General features: G+C 49.5%; 1 protein-coding gene across 1 annotated transcript in view; it reads right to left on the reverse strand.

Moving 5' to 3' along the window:
* Positions 1-224: 224 nt before the first annotated feature.
* Positions 225-17,564, reverse strand: part of AGPAT4 (1-acylglycerol-3-phosphate O-acyltransferase 4) — an 86,277-nt gene continuing 68,937 nt past the window's right edge. Inside the window, exons 3-8 of the mRNA XM_063097890.1 lie at positions 13,526-13,687; positions 12,980-13,133; positions 9,453-9,555; positions 6,583-6,658; positions 2,886-3,084; positions 225-351 (exon numbers count right to left, since the gene is read on the reverse strand). Of these exons, the coding sequence (XP_062953960.1) occupies positions 257-351; positions 2,886-3,084; positions 6,583-6,658; positions 9,453-9,555; positions 12,980-13,133; positions 13,526-13,687 (789 nt within the window). The 3' untranslated portion in view covers positions 225-256. The remainder of the gene's footprint in view (positions 352-2,885; positions 3,085-6,582; positions 6,659-9,452; positions 9,556-12,979; positions 13,134-13,525; positions 13,688-17,564) is intronic.

A 17,564-nucleotide genomic window follows, 5' to 3' on the forward strand; every position in this document is an offset into this window, starting at 1 on the left:
CAGCCGCACATCCATCCTCACACACACGTGCGCGAAAAGAAAGAAAACCAGACCCACTAAAGCCCATGCGAAAAAGATTTAAGAGCATCTTCCTCCCTGTCCGGCTCTGAGACCAAACCCTGTGGCTGGAGAGGCTGTGACTTCTGCTCTTCCCAACAGGGGCTCACCCAACCTTCGTTACCAAGTCCCACTAAGAAGGATGTACAGAGGCCGCCAGTTCCCCAAGGTTCCCTTTGGATGGCGACACATCCCCGAGTCAGTCACTGTGCCTTTGCTTGCTGTCGATGTTGCCGTAGGCAGAGCCCTTGTCGATCTCTGTCACACCAATCATCCATCGAACTCCCACGGAAGCTGCAGGAACAGGAAGGGAAGAGGGTCGGGAGGAGCCTGAGCAGGCTCCAGGGCGACCTGCCCAGCAAGCCTGGGACGGCGCTGGCTGCAAATCACAAGCAGCAGTGGGGCCAGCGAATTTGTGCGCCATTTCCTAACGCCAGCTTTACAGTCATCCTGGAGCACGGACATCTGTGTGATACTAACAGGAACAGAGCAGGGCTGCTCTGTTGGGGGGTTTTCATCATTGGACATTGGAGGTGAGCAGAATCTGCCAAGCCCCATACACAGCTGATCACGAGCTTACAGAATTCCTCTGCTTCCCACGCCCATCCCCCAGGCAGAGAATTCTTTTGCGAATACAGGGCAGTAACTTACAGGGCACTTTCAGCTTTATAAAAAACATGCCAGGAACCTGGTAAATGCGAGCACCCAAGTGCCTGTTTAGTGGCCAGCAAATTCCAAAATTGCTTTTGGTGCAAGCATTGGAGCAGTGGATGACTTCCGCCCTTGTTGAGGGCTCTCTCCTCTGACAGCCAGATTTGCCCCACAGCCGAGAAAGTGCAGGAGCCCAGCTGAACCACTAGGAAACAGGAAAACGGCACCTAGCGCTCAGAAGTTACAGTCGAAGCTCCTGATCTGGAGAGGGCAGACTTGTGTGTTCCTTGGGTGCAAGGACCATGTCCTGATCACCTTGATGTGCCCAGCACCAAACACAGGTCCCGGCAAAGAGTCTGTTTATAACACATGTTTAAGAACGGACAGATAAGTAAGTGAATGAGATCTCCCAAATGATGATGAGTGTGTTTACAAAGCATTAGCATTGTGGTCTGTACAGTGTTACTCAGACCCAGATGGAGCAGACTGGGATGGGGAGTCCGGCCAGCCAGTACCCAGGCACTTCCAAACGGGGAGACTTCTGCTTGGGGCCGACTCTAAAGAGGCTTGGAGATGAGCCCCTGGCCCAATATTAGAACTTGGTCAAGTGTGCCATTAGCAGTGGCAATGATGATATTATAGAGAATAAAGAAGTGAGCAAAACCTGGACTGTTGCTCAATGGCCTTGCAAGAGGAAGAAGACACAAACACAACACAACTTAGGGCAAAAAAGTAAACTCCCCTGGTAGAGTCACAGGCCTCTTTTCTGGCGCTCACTACATACTTAGGCTAGGCCCTGTGCCCAGCTTCTCTCATCTTTAAGGAACTGCAGCTTTCTCTGGAGGGCACTGAAGGGTCTTTGGCTCCCTGCTACTGAGGCAGAAAGGCCGGGTTTGTCCCAATCCTGTGGGGGCCCTGGCAACTGTGGCTCCCCTAGGACCCTTGGCCAACCTTGTCAGCAGCACTGGGGTGTCCTCGGGCCTATCTCTGGTGAATGGGATGTTTTCTTCTCCATCTTCTTTCTGAACCTTTTTTTTTTTTTTTTTAAACAGGAGTTGGGTGTTGCTTTAATATTCTAATTTTTAACATTTAAATGTATATTTTAATTTTAAAAAAAGATTATAGTAGGGTCAATTTTTGGAACAAGAGTCAGTTTGCTTGTTGCAGCTGTAAAGTCTAGAATTGGTTGGCTTGATCCAAAAGAATGGGATAGGTTTGTATTGTGACTTGTTTAGGTGGTCATGATTTTTTAGGTGAAAAAGCGAGTTAAAGAAAATCCTAATTATATGAATTTATATATGTGTGTCTGTTTGAGATTGGAGCTGGTGCATCAAACTGTCAATAATGGATCTTTCTGGGCAGTAGGCTCAAAGGGGAGGATTTTGTCCTGAGACACTTTCAATTTTTGCACTTTTATATTATTGGGGGTCTTTTACAGTGAGCATATAGCATCTTTATTTCATGGAAATAACAGATCTATCCACTTGAAACAAGCACATGGATCTCTGAATCCTTGGGCTACGTGCCATTCTCCTCGGTCTCAGAAAAGCAGGGTAGACCCTGGCCAGGCTATCCAGAGCCTCGGGAGAGGATGCCAGCCCCAGGGAGACAATGGGTACTCTCACAGGGACACTCCCCCCAGTCTCTCAGCCTCAGGGAGCACAGGTCCCCTGTGCCCAGGGCAAGAGGCAGGTACCGTGCCACGGCTGCCCCACCTCAGAAACAAGTGGCAGTGTGCACAGAGCCTTGGTGCGAAGAGGGAACAGCAACAGTTTAAACACACTGGTCAAATAAAGCCAGTGGATCAGTGAAAAGATGCAGGTACGGGCATCTCCACTCGATGTCAGGCCACCTGGTGAGCAGGGAGGAGCACGCCAGCCTCCCCACAGGGGCATCCGGCTGCTTTCAAGGAGAAGCCACCTGTTCATGCCCATAGATACCACGTGTGGCTTTCTCAGGAGAAAAGGCAATGATGATCCTGAGCAGAGCAGTCCGCATCTGCCACCAGCTGACAGGGCAAGAGGCCCTGAACCTCCTTCCAGGTGGGCTTCTGGGGGTCTCTGAACACTCGTCCTGAAAGCGGTTTTCCCTGTAAACTGTCAGGCAGCGTCTTCTCCTCATAAGGTGCCCTGGCCCATATGGAACAGCCCATCCTGTGCCTTCCCCCCGCCACTTACCCACGAAGAAGACGAGGACGAAGCTGGCCAGCGTCAGGGAGGAGCCGCTGCTCACCATGCTGACCAGGAACTGGAAGAAGGGGTACAGCAGCAGCGAGGCCCAGAACAGCCAGTTCACCAGGGTCCAGGGCCGCCGCGGGGGCACCAGGGGGGTCTCGGGGAAGGTGCCCGTCCTGTAGTACTCCTCCTGAAAGGCGTCCTGGGGGACACAGAAGGGGACCTTAGACACGACACTGGGCTGCAGGCAGGTCCCTGCTGAGGCCCTGCTCCCGAGGGAAGCTCAGAGAACTGGGGGTCTGTGTCATCTGAAGGGAAGGGCTCTGCAGGCCTCTGTGTCTTCTCGGTACTGCCCTCGGTGGCCCCTTCCCACAGGGACACGTGGAGAGGCAGAACAGTGCAGCTCTGTCATGAGGCGGAAGGGAGGAGCTGGCGCTCTGGCCACAGGCTGGCCCGGGCTGGGCCTTACCTGCCTGCGGCCAGGAGCCTATACCTGAGGACAGGCCCTGCTCTGTCACACGGGCGGGGCTGCCTCCTGAACAGGCTGGCAGGAGAAGGAACTGGAATCCTGCACCGATGCTGGCCCTGTAGAACGGGGACAGAAACCTGACCCACGATCAGGGAGGAGCCGGGAAAGCCCACGAGCTCATGCAGGGCACACACCACACTGTCGTTCTGGCCTCTCAACACGCAGGTACATGTCGGTCTCACAAGGCTCCCCAGCCACCAGCCACCACCCCATCTGCCACTGTGGAGCTTCCTGGGGGCCGTGCTTCAAGCTGCATGGACGATAGCGCTGTGGGGTCTGCAGGATGTTGCTCCTGGGAGGTGACAGTACCCCAGGTGACATTCTCTCTCAATCCTCCTTCCTTCTCAGGATCAAGTGATTATTGTAAGTGACTACTAAGACAGGTTTAAAGATAAACAGGCCCCCACCCCCCAGACCTGCACCCCACACAGCTGCTCTGACCTTGGCCTCCATGGACACCTTGCACCCACTAGACAATTCTGAATGTCACTTTCTTTCACCATTAATGGTTGATTTCTAGTCCCTTCAGCACACTTCAAATTACAACCCAGGGCAGTACTATAAGTTGGAAATGAAAAGTTAGAACCTGCTGAACCCACATGATTGAGAAACCATGATGGTCACTGTGACCTCCTCAGAAAAGTGGTTCTGGGATTATCGGTTCAGCTTCAGGTCAAGTTCATTTGGGAACTGCTACTGTCCCAGAGGAGACTGTGCCCACACCCTCAACCAGCAGGAGGTCGCAAATGCTGACCTGTAAGAAATACTGTGCATTTTTCATAAACCCAAATTGGTGTAACTGAAAGGATGACTGATTTCAGAGACTATGCCCTTCCTGTTTTAGAGGGTGTTAAAATGTCAGTGGTAGATGGTGGGTTTCTTATTTATGCCTTTGCTTGGACAGAAGAAAATGCCGGCTGCCTACCATTTCCTCCCACATTTTGCAGAAACTTTATTTATCCATGAAATTGAACAGTCTGAGAACAGCTGCCCTAAAATCCTGAGGTCAAAGTCAACAGAATTGTCTTTCAACACATGTCATACATCCAAAAAGGTGATGTTTAAAGTGGAATCCCACTTTGACAAGGTTGGTGGGCACCTGGATTTTTGGCGTGTAAAGCCCCAGAGCTAGGCTCTTGAAAAAGGGCTGACACAGAAATGATACCATAGCGCAAAAGGTCCCTTTACATCTATTTGACATTCGGCTTGGAGGGACCACGCCCACTTGCACTTCCTGGTCAGCGATAGTCCCAAAGGGGGAAAAGGCCCACCCATAGACAGCCTGACTTCAGAACCGGGCTGTCATTCCAGAGCTGCCCGGCATAAAGGAAGGACCTGCCCTCCTGCATCTGGCTTTGATCAACGAGCCAGAAAACTGGGGCTTAGTTTCCTCATCAGTAGCACAAGAGCTTTGGCCTAGATGGTCATTTCGGTCATCTACCAAGTTGACCACCATTAAATGCATGTGTAGTTTAGAGGAAGAAGTCAAGGGAAGGAATGGTGTGGTGTCCTTATTTCAGTTGCACATTAACCACTGTTTTCCTGCTGGAAGACAGGAATGTATGGGCCATCCAGAAAAATCTCCTTTGTTAAGATGGCTTTGGGGGCCACATTTATTGTAAATTTGTTTGTGTGACTCTTTACAAAAGGATTCATTTTTTAAGCCTTTTCTTAGCACACTTTTCTTTTTGCTAAAAGCCACATTTTTTATATTGCCTCAATGATTAAACCAGAAAGCAGCACAAGGAAAATACTGCCTCCGCATGGAACCAGCGGGAACGAATTCATATCGTTTTGTGTTTCTCTGTTGGGGCACAGATGTGTATCAGCACAAAACTTCAATCAGTTGGAGTCTTGTTATAAAGCTTCAGGCCTCAGACCACCTGTGTCAGAAGCAGCTTCCTAGAAGTCCACATTGCTAGGTTCCACCTACTGCGTCACAATCGCTGAGGAGGAGGCCCAGGAATCTGCACAATTCCATGCACTGGTGACAAGGTAAACTAGTCCATATTTACTATTAGCAATTTGTGGATTTGTAGGAGGAGACCAGACAGCTATGCCCATAATCCATATAGAAGAGAAGACCTACATGGTCAGCTCTGTGTAGTGACGATTTAAAGGTATCAGAAAAAAGAGTATCAGGATCTTGATTCCAAAAACTGAGCATATTTCTAAGAGCTTCTCTAGTTAATCTGATGACAAGTCTTTTGGGCTGAAATTTGGATTTGGAACCAAAATCCTAACACCTGCTCAAGGGTAGGGTTAAAATTTTTATTCAGCTGTAGAGAGGGTCCCCAAAAGTCCTGGGTGATTATCTTCCCTTGAGGAATGGAGAGAAAGAGCAAGTGTCAGCCAGCCTGTATCTGTGGAATTTGAGGAAAAGGAAATCAGAATCCTACAGAATATATTTGATTCCAGGTAATGACTTGTTTGGATTTAAAATGCATGATGAATCAGAAATAAGTTTGTACTGGCTGGTGAGACCTGGGCATAAAAATGCCTTCCTCACCAGGAGGAAGTGAAACTTTTCTCCTTCCATAAGATCAAGTATTTAGGGCAGTAATGATTAGATATCCCCTTCCCTGCATATGTCTTTGGTGGAGAGAAACCATTGCAAGCTAAGGCCCTGCTGGGAGGAGAGCAAGTAGGGGGCTCTAGGGACTGGGCCATGGGCAGGAGTAGGGTGGGGGCACCTATTCCTGTGATGTTTTGAGATGAGACTGACAACCAAATTGTTCATCCAGAAGCAGTCAAGACAACATTCATTGCTAAAGAGAACACCCACCCCACAAGAATATTGTGCCCTAGCACCAGAGGCAGGAAAATGGGGTCACGGGCTGTTGAGGACATTACCTCCTTTTTGGTTCACTACAATATAAAATGGTTCCATTCTTTTGGTGAAGTCCCAGCCCCATTAAAATATTTTGAGGACTGGCCAGTTATGGATAGAGCACAGTGATGATAACACCAAGTTCAAGGGTTCAGATTCCTTTACCGGCCAGCCACCAAAATAAATTATTTTTTTGCTGTGTTCTTTTCTCTATTGCCGAGTAGAGCATCAGCTCCAGGATCATTAGTCACTGGTGCTCTGAGATCATATCCAATGGATCAGGGCTAGCCACCACTCTCCAGCCCATGTGAAGTGGAAGGCTGTGGCCTCGATGCACTGACCTTCTCCTGGTAGAGTTTGTGGAGCCAGGCTGAACACTTGTCTTCATCTTCTGGGATGTCTTCCAGTGGAATCCGCCTGCAAAGGCAGAGAGCAGCTAGCCAGGGGGAAGCCAACCCCAGATGCCCCAATGTACACTTTCAAAATGACAATGCTTGCTATTTTGGGCTTTTATCCAATTTTATCTAATTAATGAGGAGGTTGCTGTGGATTGAGTGTCCCCCCAAAGCTTCTTGAAATTTAATCCCCACAGTGACAGTGTTAAGAGGGCGGGAAATCCTATTATGATAATTGAAAGGTGGGGCCTTAAAGAGGTGATTAGATTGTGAGGACTGTGTCCTCATGAATGAATTGATCCATTCATGGAGTAATGGGTGTGGTTCTGATGGCTTTCAAAGGAGAGTAACTGAGAAGGTTAGCTTTCTCTCTTCCCCAGCCATCTGCCATGTAATACTCTGCATTGCTGTAGAGTCACCACTGCCACCAAGGCCCTCACGAGGTGTGTTCCCTGGACTTTGGATTTCCCAGCCCCTGAAACTATAAGCAATAGATATATATATATTTTAATAAATTACCCAGTTTCAGGTATTCCTGTTATAAGCAACAGAAAGGGACTAATACAGACATGAGCAGAGAATTCAGCTGATAGAACAAGGGCAAATTCCACATCCATATTTGGAAAATATAAGCCAAAATGCAATCATGGCCTGTGTAGGAACAACCAAGGGCCTGGTTCCATGACATGGAGACACTGTCAGGAGAGAGGACACCTGCCTCATTCCGTCTTCCCTCCCACTTCACAGAAAGGTGCCCAAAACCTGATATCCGCCTCTGTCACAGAGGGCAGCACTGCCTACATTTCTACGTGAGACTGCAAATGGGCAGAATCTCCGTATAGGTGATAACATGCTAGTAATTTCTCCAGCCAGGCAACTACTTACTGGTAATGGCAAAGTACCTCCCATCAAATGATACCTCTGGCCGCTTGGGCAGCATTGAGGCAGACCTTCTATCAGGGTTTTGTCAGATCGAAGGATGTGGATGTTGGGGAACTAAAGTTTCCTCAGGATGGGAAAGAACAGGTTATCTTCCCCAAGTTCTGGGGCTCAGACAGGGGCCCCTGAGTTGCTTTACAGCAGAGCTCGGGGACTCAGGGTGGCTCTGGGGGCAGGTACTAGCCGGGGCTTAGGCCTCATCTGTTTGCAAACAGCCATCCTTAACAAGGGGGAAAGTCCCTTTTCCACGTTCTCTGTTCCTTATGTACTGTATTTCTACTTGTTCTCAGCTTGCTGGCTCTTGTGGTTTCAAGGAATGCTCATTACACCTGATTTTGCCCATGTCCACATCTGTCATGATTTTTCATGGGTCATTTTACTGCCTTTTGTGGCCCAGGAACGTCTTAGTAAGAAGATACCTCTTGAGAATGTATCTGTCACACTATAGCCTGTTAAGAGAGTAACCATGGGTTTCATCTGATAACAGATTATAATGAGCCACCACCATTAGAATAATGGCTTCCTTTCAGAGGCAGCCTTGTACAGAGGTACGTTTTTCACATAATTAAAACTTACCCCGTAAACCCCTCTGGAAATAATTCTTTCACCTTTTCTGTCTTTATATATACTTCCACAAATACCCCATTTTTTTTTTCTCTCTTTCTGATCTACTGTGGTTGGAAACCATCTCTCTAAAGGCTGCAGACTATTTCTTTATTTGGGTAGTGGGGATTTAGGCAATTTTATTCTTTTCAATGACATATTTGACATTGCCTTTGATGCTTTGGTACTTTCTATTGTGGTATAAGTATGTACAGGAAAATGCTTCAAGCATTTTTAGCGGGCAGCTACAATAAGAAAAGATGTGTACTGAGTAGCATAACTAATAATCTTCCTCTGAGACCATGAGAGTGAACTTGACAGTTTCATGTTTTGGCTGTGTGAGCCCTGATTCCTGCATATGTTTCAAAGAGTTGCAGTTAGCAGAAAAATGGCCTTGGGCAGGTGAAATAACCTTACACTCTGGAGTTTCCCCAAATAACTTGAGCCCTGCTGGCTACTAAGTGGAGCTCCTGCCAAGTGTCAAAGTTACTTGGGGGAGAAAAGCTCACTTTACTCCTGGGAGGTCTCCTTATCTCATTTGACTAGTTCTGTAAGAGTGGGCATTTCAGATTTTCCTGGTTAGCCTTCAGGTAAGATGACCTACAGTGTAAGAAACCAATGCCATCCCTGAGCCATGTCACAATGGGTTTTAAAGCACCAATCACTGTGTGTGGTACCACCTGCAGCATCTTTTAAGTCTGTTTCCCACTGATCTTGGTGGCATTCTGGAGGACTGGTGTTAGATCCTGTCTGTAGTCAGTAAACAGGTGAAGAGAACAGTCTAATATCTTCTGGAAGTGTTTTCAATAAAACCATCAATAGCCTGGAATAATAACACAGAAGGGAAATACTGCAAAAATGTTCTCCATGCACTTCTAGACCTCCTTATAAACATGTATCTGTATTTCTTCTACATAGCAGATCGGTCTTCCAAGAAAAGGGGTCGGTAAAATAATCTCATCACACTCAACCTCAAAATGATTATATAAAGTATGGTCTTCCCCTTGTCCAGCCTGAGCTCTATGATAAGAAAGCTGATAATAGAGGATTAAGAAGTAGCTGGGAGGAGAGGAGGCCTCACTAGCTGATTCACACAATAGGAGGCTGCGTCTCTTGAGTTCATAATGTAAATCCAGACTATAACCAAGTGGAATGCAAAACAGACTGCAGATAAGAAAATGTTAACCAGATATCCCTGGAAGAGGGTCTCTAGGTTATCTGTGATTTATATACTTTGAAATGAGCACTCTTTTTCTGGGAAGGAAACAGCTTACCTAACATACATGTCTGCATGGTATTTCTTTCCGTTTAGGACTCCCAGCAGTGTTGGATTTTCGTTATTTCTGAAATTGAGTGTACAGTCATATACAGCTGAAACTATAAAAAATAAAACAAATACAAAGCAGTATATAGCGTGTGAACCCAATTTTGTTTCGTAGATACACACATTGGAAGACAATAATCAAATCTTAACTGGTTATCTAGGAATGATGCAATTACAGGTTTCTTCTTTGTGCTTTTTCTATATGGTCCAGATGTTCTACATTGAACATGTATCATCTTTTATAATCAGAAAATCCCACTATGACTTAGTAATAGAAAACAGAGTCATTACTGAGGTCAGATCGGTTTTAAAGCAGTAGTGCCATGTCAAATCCAGATGTTCCACGACAGTGATTTGCAACATTCTCATATGTACAGCCTGTCACGGTGAACAATGCCAATATTTAAATAAATATGGATGGTAGGATAAATTGCTGCAAAGTATACTATGTAAGGATGTGTCTAAGCTACAGCAGCATAACCATTCTATGAGCGTTTTTACCCTAGAAAAATAAGATCACTATAAAAGCAGGATAAGATACTGACTGGAAACTCCTTAAGGAATTAAATTATAGATAGTTGGAACATGGCTGGGAAACAAGAATTATATGTGATTTTAACGAGTCTACCCAACGGTGAGATTGCCTGTCAGTGTCTTGGAAGTCATGTCAAAGTTCATGGGACTTGGCCTGAACTCAGTAAGTGCTGATCGGATCGAAGGGTGGAAGAATGTGTGCACACACGAGTGAGGGGATGGATACAGAAACTGCTAGTGGAAACAGCCTCTGAGTGTGAGACAGGACTGGACGGTAGAAAGGACAGGCCTCTGGGGTCGGGCTGGGTGTGAATCCCAGAACCACCTTTTCCCAAAGGTGCACAGGACAGGCTACTCACCACCCCCCACTCCTCGAGCCTAGGCCTCCTGGAGAAGGGACTCATGGGGTCTCTGTCACATGGCTGCCCACATGACAGATGACAGGCACTTACTGCAGGGCACAGTACATTGTGCTCAATATATAGTCATTGCACGTGTGTAGAGCTCTCAGTTAGGTGTCAGGCTCTATACAGAGCAATAAATACGTGCAATGACTTAATAAAGGAGTGGAGAATGCTAAGACAGGCAGAAAGGGATTTGGTCTGGTTGGGAATATGAAGAACCAAGATTCAAAAAACAGTATGAAAATTGCCATCCATTTTTTTCTACTTGCTGCCCGACTGCCATGTGGGGTCTGCAGGGCCTTTGTCTTTGCCAGTGGGCAGGGGTCCCTCCTGATGGCCTGCAGGAGTGCCTGGGGGCAGGGCCCCGAGTTCAGTGGCTTTCAAACTTCCTCTCCTGAGAGCTGCTCTCACACGGGGACTCCCTGCAGGCAGCAGAAGTAGGGTTGCTCTGGCTAAACAAGGACAGAAAGAGAGCAGCCTAAAACCAGTGATTTGCAAAATTCCCTCATTTTCCAGAGGAAAAGCCCAAGAGAAGTGTCTTGAATGATAGAGCTGGGCCTGACTCTAACTGCAAAGCCCACCAGAATGATCGGGAGCACCTGCTGGCCCCAGCTCGCCATATATGGGCTGCATCACTTTGGACAGGCTCCTTAATTTCTCTGAGCCCAAACTTCCTTATCTGTGAACCAAAAGTAAAAAGAAAAAGAAGGCTTCACTGGGTCCTGGAGAGACATGCTCACAGGCAAGGCGCCTACACCGCTGGCATAAGGAACACGACCTGTACGTATGCAGCTGTCACTCTTCCTGGGCACGGCGCTGACTTCTACATGGACCGCAGCAAGGAGCCGCCACCTTGCCCGCTGTGGCCTGTAGGCCACATTCAGTCAAGAAGTCTCACTGGTCAAAGCCAGAGGGGATGGATCAGGACGGGGAGAAGCAGAACTGGAAGGGGCGCCCCCACCACGGGGGAAGGTGTGATGGGCAGGGGTCGGCAGGTGGCTCTTAACAATAGCCAGCCTTTCATTAGGTGTTTATTATGTGCTAGACACGATGCTGAGTCTTTTATACATGTTTTCTCACTGATTCCTCCTTGCACCCTAACAGGTTTTACCGATGTGCAGACAGGATCAGAGAGGTAAGGTCACTTGCCCAGGGCCACAAAGCTGGTCAACAGAGGAAAGAGGATTCAATGCCAGGCCTCCTGATCGGAGAGCCCACACTACTGACCCTGCTGGGCAGTGCAGAACATGAGCAGTGTGTGTCTGGGGGGTGGAGGGGGGGATGTGCGATGGGGGGAGGCGGCCTTGCTTACTTGGGGTCAGGGATAGAGGCAGGGGTGGCAGGGAGCAGGCGGGTTCTGGCCCTGGGGTTGAATCCAGAGCGAGACAGACTTGCAGGCACCTAGCGCCGCCTGTGACACTAGTCGGCCCTCAGGAGGCAGGGGCGGAGGAGGAGGCTGCTGAGACTCCAGAACCTGCTTCTCTCTCCTCTCCCTAAGGGGGACAGCTGGTTGCAGGGCCCTGTGAGGACTGAAGGGGACACTGGGACGTGACTGGGCGAAGTGGCGGGAAGTCAGCGAGGGAAGCGTTTGGGTGAGAAGAAACCAGTCAGTCGGCAGGACCAGGGTCTGGGTGGGACACGAAGGGGACATCTGCATCCTGGATCCAGCTCCTGCTGCCACCAGAAAGGAGCAGGGCTGGTGTCAGGGCCTGGGTCTGCAGGGGTGGGGCAGGGGGCACCGACTCGGGGGGTCTTAAACCCCGCTGCAGCTCCAGAAATGGATGGGTCGCTTGGGGACTTGTTAAAGGTACAGACTCATCACCCGTGGCTGTGGAGGTCGCTGCAGGAGGCCGGGTGGGGCTGGGGTCACGGAACTCCCCGACAACCCGCCTGTCCACACCCGCACTGTCCCCGCTAAATCCCCCAGGCGGGCCCAGGGAGGAAGGAGCTCGGGGCCCCTCGTCCGTCGGCTCCGGAGGCGGAGAGAAGGGAGGCCGAGGAGGCCGTGCGCCCGGACGGCCAGGGCAGCGGGGACTGGGCGGCTGCCTGCGAGGAGGAGAGAAGGGTGACCGGCGGCCGGAGGCAAGGTCTCGCTGCTGTTTTCTTCTTACCTACAGTAACCGAGGGCCGCAAACTCAGAGGGCAGCTGTGACAGACCACAGGGCAGAGTTCCTCAGCTGCAGGCAGCTGAGACCAGCATGGGCTGGAAATGCCCGAAAGACCCAACTGGGCTCCCCGGCGCCTGCCGGCGTGGGGCAGGTGCACCCAGCTGCGCCCTGCGGGATCCAGCACCTTCCACACAGCCGCAGTACCGCTGCCGAGCAGCAGAGGGCGGTGTGGGCCAGGACACACCTGGACCAGGCCCAGCCAGGTGCGCACGCGTCATTTGTTCTCGGTCTGAATCCCCTTGGAGAACCTAATCTAGCAACGGCTCCGAACTACTAGCCACATGTCCGCTGGGGAGCACTGCCTATCAGAGAGCTGCTGGGCTTATGCTCCTTATGGAGGGGGGACCGCAGGGACACCTGATCTTCCTTACCTACATTTCTCAAACTCCTCACGGTGACACCGAAGCCCTTGGTGCGCGGCAGCAGGTGGTGCTTGAGGCTGGGCAGCCCCTTGGCTTGGGCCACCTGCATGCTGATCTGGTGCTTCTTCTCCGTGAACCGTGTACCCTCACAGTGGATCAGGAACTGGAAAGCAGAAGGCTGCGGTCACAGGCAGCCCTGGGGCCACATGGAGTCACACAGGGTCCTGTGGTTACTTGTGGTCACACAGGGTCCCAAGGTTACATGCAGTACTGGGTCCACGCAGGGTCCTGTGGTCACACACAGTCACACATCATCCCAAGGTTACGTGCAGCACCCCAGTCACACACGTTCCTGTGGTCACACATACACAGGGTCCCAAGGTTACACGCAGCTCCATGGTTACACAGGGTCCCAAGGTCACACAGGGTCCTATGGTCACTCACAGTTAAATGGGGTCCCAAGGTTACACACAGCCCCGTGGTCACACCCTCTCCTGTGGTCTCACACAGCCCTGCAGAAGTCATTAGGGTGACGCTGCTCTGGTGCATACGTACAAGGTACTTCTCAGGGTAGTCTCGGAGGTGCAGCAGGCTCGTGGCGACTGTCTTGCGATCTTGCTCCCACTTGCGTGTGCAGAAGACCATCTCCGTGAAGTACCACATCCAGCCAATGATGGGGACGTAAGCCAGCTCCTTCTTGGCCAGGACTTTGGAGCCCTGAAACAGAGGGGGAGCACAGGGTGTCTGTGAAAGAGACATGGGAGTCATCTCCCACACCACAGGCCTCAGGGGATGGTTCCAGAACACAGTGAAGTCACAGCCGTGGACCTGGGAGACCTCCCTACACCTTCAGCTAGAGGTCAGGTCCTGCTGACTCTGCCATCATGGTGGGCAGGAGGCAAGGGACACCTGCTTTCCAGAGAGGACAGGAGTCTGGGAGGGCACCAGGCTACCAGGGGAGGGGGGTTAAGGGTCTTGAAGATGCTCCAATCACCATCCCGAGGGCGGCCAGGTGACCGTCCTCGCTTGTGCTCACTAAGCCCTCCTGCCGTTGTGTAACAGCTGATTTGTGCAACTCTTTACTGTCGTCTCATTCAGCCCTCAGCTTGAGTGGCTGCTGGGGATCTTCCAAAGCTGGGTCGGGGCAGCAGTTTGGCCGACCAACTGGTGGGACACCCTGGGGACTCTCAGACTTCTCCAGGGTCCCTGGGGGCTGCTTGGTGCGAGCTCCTAACCAGTTGTGCCCATGCTATGCCAGCGCTTCAGAGGGCTGCAGTGGGCATGGGAGACAGAGGAACAGCTTTTCCTCTAGTGGATTTGGATTCTGTTTTTATCCATCCTTAATTTTGGATTTGGCCAAGATGCTCCTTGATGAACGGGATGGATGACCAAGTCAGTGATGTGGACAGTCGGCAGCCTTCTCTGATCTCCTGGGGACGACTGTGTGGTGATGGCCCTAAACTAAGATGCCCGGAGCAAGAAGGGCAGAAGCTTCACGTGGCCCAGCGCAGGGACAATAAGCCATGCCCCTGCCCCATCGCACAGAACCAAGAAAGGTTGCTTTAAAAAGCAACAGCTTCTTCCCCCATGCAGGGAAGAAAAAGACCTGTCAAGTTTAGCGTCTCCATTTTTCGTTGGGCTTTGTTTTCACTTTCACACAAACCCAACATGAAAATCTCTGCAAGAGTGCCTAGCCAAACCCTGCAGCCCTGCCCGGCGCACTGGGACCGCATGGGTTAGAAAGCACTGACCATGTGCCAGGCCCACTCTAATTCTAAACCCATAGGAACAGGTACCCCATTTTACAGATAATCAAACTGAGGCTCAGAGACGTGAAGTGACTTGCCCTGAAACACGTGGCTGGTAACAGCAAGTTAACGAATAAGAAGGCCCCGTCCCCGATCCCAAGGGTCGCCTGCCCCACAGCCATCGTCCTCCTCTTCCCTTCACAGACTCTCCATGTTGTTCTGAGGGCAACACACTCAGGGACAGGTGACCCTCTTCTGGGCCTGGGGGATGACCATGAGTGACAAAGCCCAGCCCATATCCCCTGGCTGGTCACCAGCCCCAGGGTGGGTGTGTGGTCCAGGGCTGGCCAGTGTGACTCACAGGCCTGGCGAGGGCTGCACACGTGGTGGGGCTCCTGGGAAGCCTTTGCTCACTGGTGGAAAGAAAGATGGCCAAGAGGCCTGGCCCATCCCACACGTGAGCATGTCACAGTTTCGACCATCCCATGGCAGCTCTCAGACCACCGGCACTGCTGCATCCACCCCGGAGGCCTCTAGCTGCAGCCCTGCTGTCATTGAGGATAACCCAGTGTCCTCAGGGCCACCGCCACTGCAGGTGTGGCGCTTCTGCACTTCGCATCTAGGGCCCGGGCCTGGAGAAGCGCTGCCCCGAGCCTCAGTCCTGCTGCTGTTAAACTCCTTCCCATATTCAGCTCTTCAGCGTGGGCTTACTTGAGAGTCCTAACGGGGTGATCTAATCTCCCTGGCTCCTGGGATGGTCTCGCTTTCTCCTGCTGTAAATGAGAAGGGAATTCCTGCCACTGGACAGCATGAAAGCAAACTGCCCTCCAGACCGCCGCCCTCCCACCGGAGGACAGGTGTGCCCACGTGGATTTCAGGCTGTGGGAGGTCCCCTCTCTCCCTGCTCCTCCTGTCAGCCGGGGACGTCCTCCATGTTCCCCACCTCCCTTTGTTTCTGTCCTCTCCCTGCTTACAGCCTTTAGATGCAAACAAAACACACCACAGAAAAAATCTTCACCAATGAACTAAACTTATGTTCCTGGTAGGTTAAGATTATTTTTAAAAATTACATGTATACCTGAACTCATTCCAAAAATAATTTGTGGCAATATGAAGGAGTTATAGAAGATGACTTTCTACGGCCAAGAGGGGGATCCCAGACTCTGAAACAGCAGTCTATGATGGCGAATGTCCCAGCTGTCTGGTCGGGAAACATCCTCAGACGTGCATCTCCTATTAATGGTTCGAGCCAACGAGACCCAGGTGGGTCTCAGTGGTTGGCCTTTGATGATCTGCTACTAAAAGGAAATGGCAACTGTGACAGTGATGTGGATCTCCAGGTGTAGAGAACTTGAGAGTCTGAACTTCCATCACTGCTAGATCACTGCAAACCGTGTAAATGCCGCCGCATTGGGTTATGATTTCCACTTCATATCACACAATATACAATACCATAGGTAGCAAACTACTGTCCTCAGGCCATATCTGCTCTGCCAGCTGCTCTTGTAAATAAAGTTTTATTGGCACACAGCTGCTCTCGTGCACTCACATAGTGTATGGCTGCTCTCAGGTTGTGATGCAGGAGTTGAACAGTTGTGGTCCACAAAGCCTAAAATATTCACTGTCCAGCTCACTACAGTCAAAGTTTTTCAATCCCTGATTTAGAGCTACTAAATTTTTTTTCTGTGAATATTTAATGGCTGGGAAAATGCTTACTGTGTAATGCTAAAATTTTAAAAGATCAGGAATCAAAGCTGGGTCTATAGCATGGTTATAACTATGAAAAAAGTGAAGCAGAGAAAAATGACGGTAGTTATTGCTGGATGGCCAGATTATAAGTGATTTTTATTGTGTTCAATTTTTCTGTTTTTCATTAGAAAAATATCTTATAGTGTCTTTCTAATAATGCCACTCTTAAAAAGCAGTTGACAGCACGTTTTCACTGTTTGCTTCAGGAACGTCAGTGAGGCTCTGCCTCAAAAACAGTGTTTGTTCTCGATGATCAAAAGGAACAAAGGAGACATTTCTGTCTTTCTATTGAATTAACACATCTTCCAGCCTTAAAGTTCTGGACATTAGGAATAGGCCTAGGTCTTGATATTGATTACATTTAGTAAGAAACGAATTAAAATATTAAGGTAGAAACTTTTACCTTCCAAGTTGAAGACACTTCACCCGATTTTCTTCCCCTGGCAGAACTGCATGGAGTCAGACAGTCCTGGTTTTAACCAGGCACTACCATGGCCCAGCTGTGTGACTTCAGGTAAGATGCTTTACCTTCCTGAGGTTCAGTTTTCCCAGCTATGTTATGAGGAAAATACTCCAAGTACTTATCTGGTAGTATTCCTGTAAAGATGAATAATGTGTGGAAACGTGTACAAATGCACAGAGGTGAGACCCTGACACACAGGTGTTCAATGATGTATAGCTATTACTGTCATCACAGAGTAAGTGCAGCAACTGATGTCCCTTGTCATTCAATCCATTTTCTAAACCATGCTTTAGTAATACAATACAGTCATAACCATTGGTTACATTTATTTCAGCACTACTCAATGGCTGCTGTGCCTGAGATTTACGAATTAACTCATTCATGGCTGAGAGCCTAGAAACTAGTACTGAAATATGTCTACAGGCCCCCAGGGAACATAAGCTATAAATATCCTGAGTCTCCCAGGTCAGAGGTTTCTATGTGTGGATGGCAACAGCTTTAAGAGAGTATGTACAAGAAAATATACCAATGTCATTGATTCTGGATTTATTTTGAAGGTAGACTTGACAGGATTTACTGATGAGTTAGATTCATCAACAGATCCATATAGATACAAGCATGTCTAGAAAATGGA

Source organism: Cynocephalus volans, chromosome 5 (assembly GCF_027409185.1).
Source record: "Cynocephalus volans isolate mCynVol1 chromosome 5, mCynVol1.pri, whole genome shotgun sequence".
Classification (NCBI taxonomy): domain Eukaryota; kingdom Metazoa; phylum Chordata; class Mammalia; order Dermoptera; family Cynocephalidae; genus Cynocephalus; species Cynocephalus volans.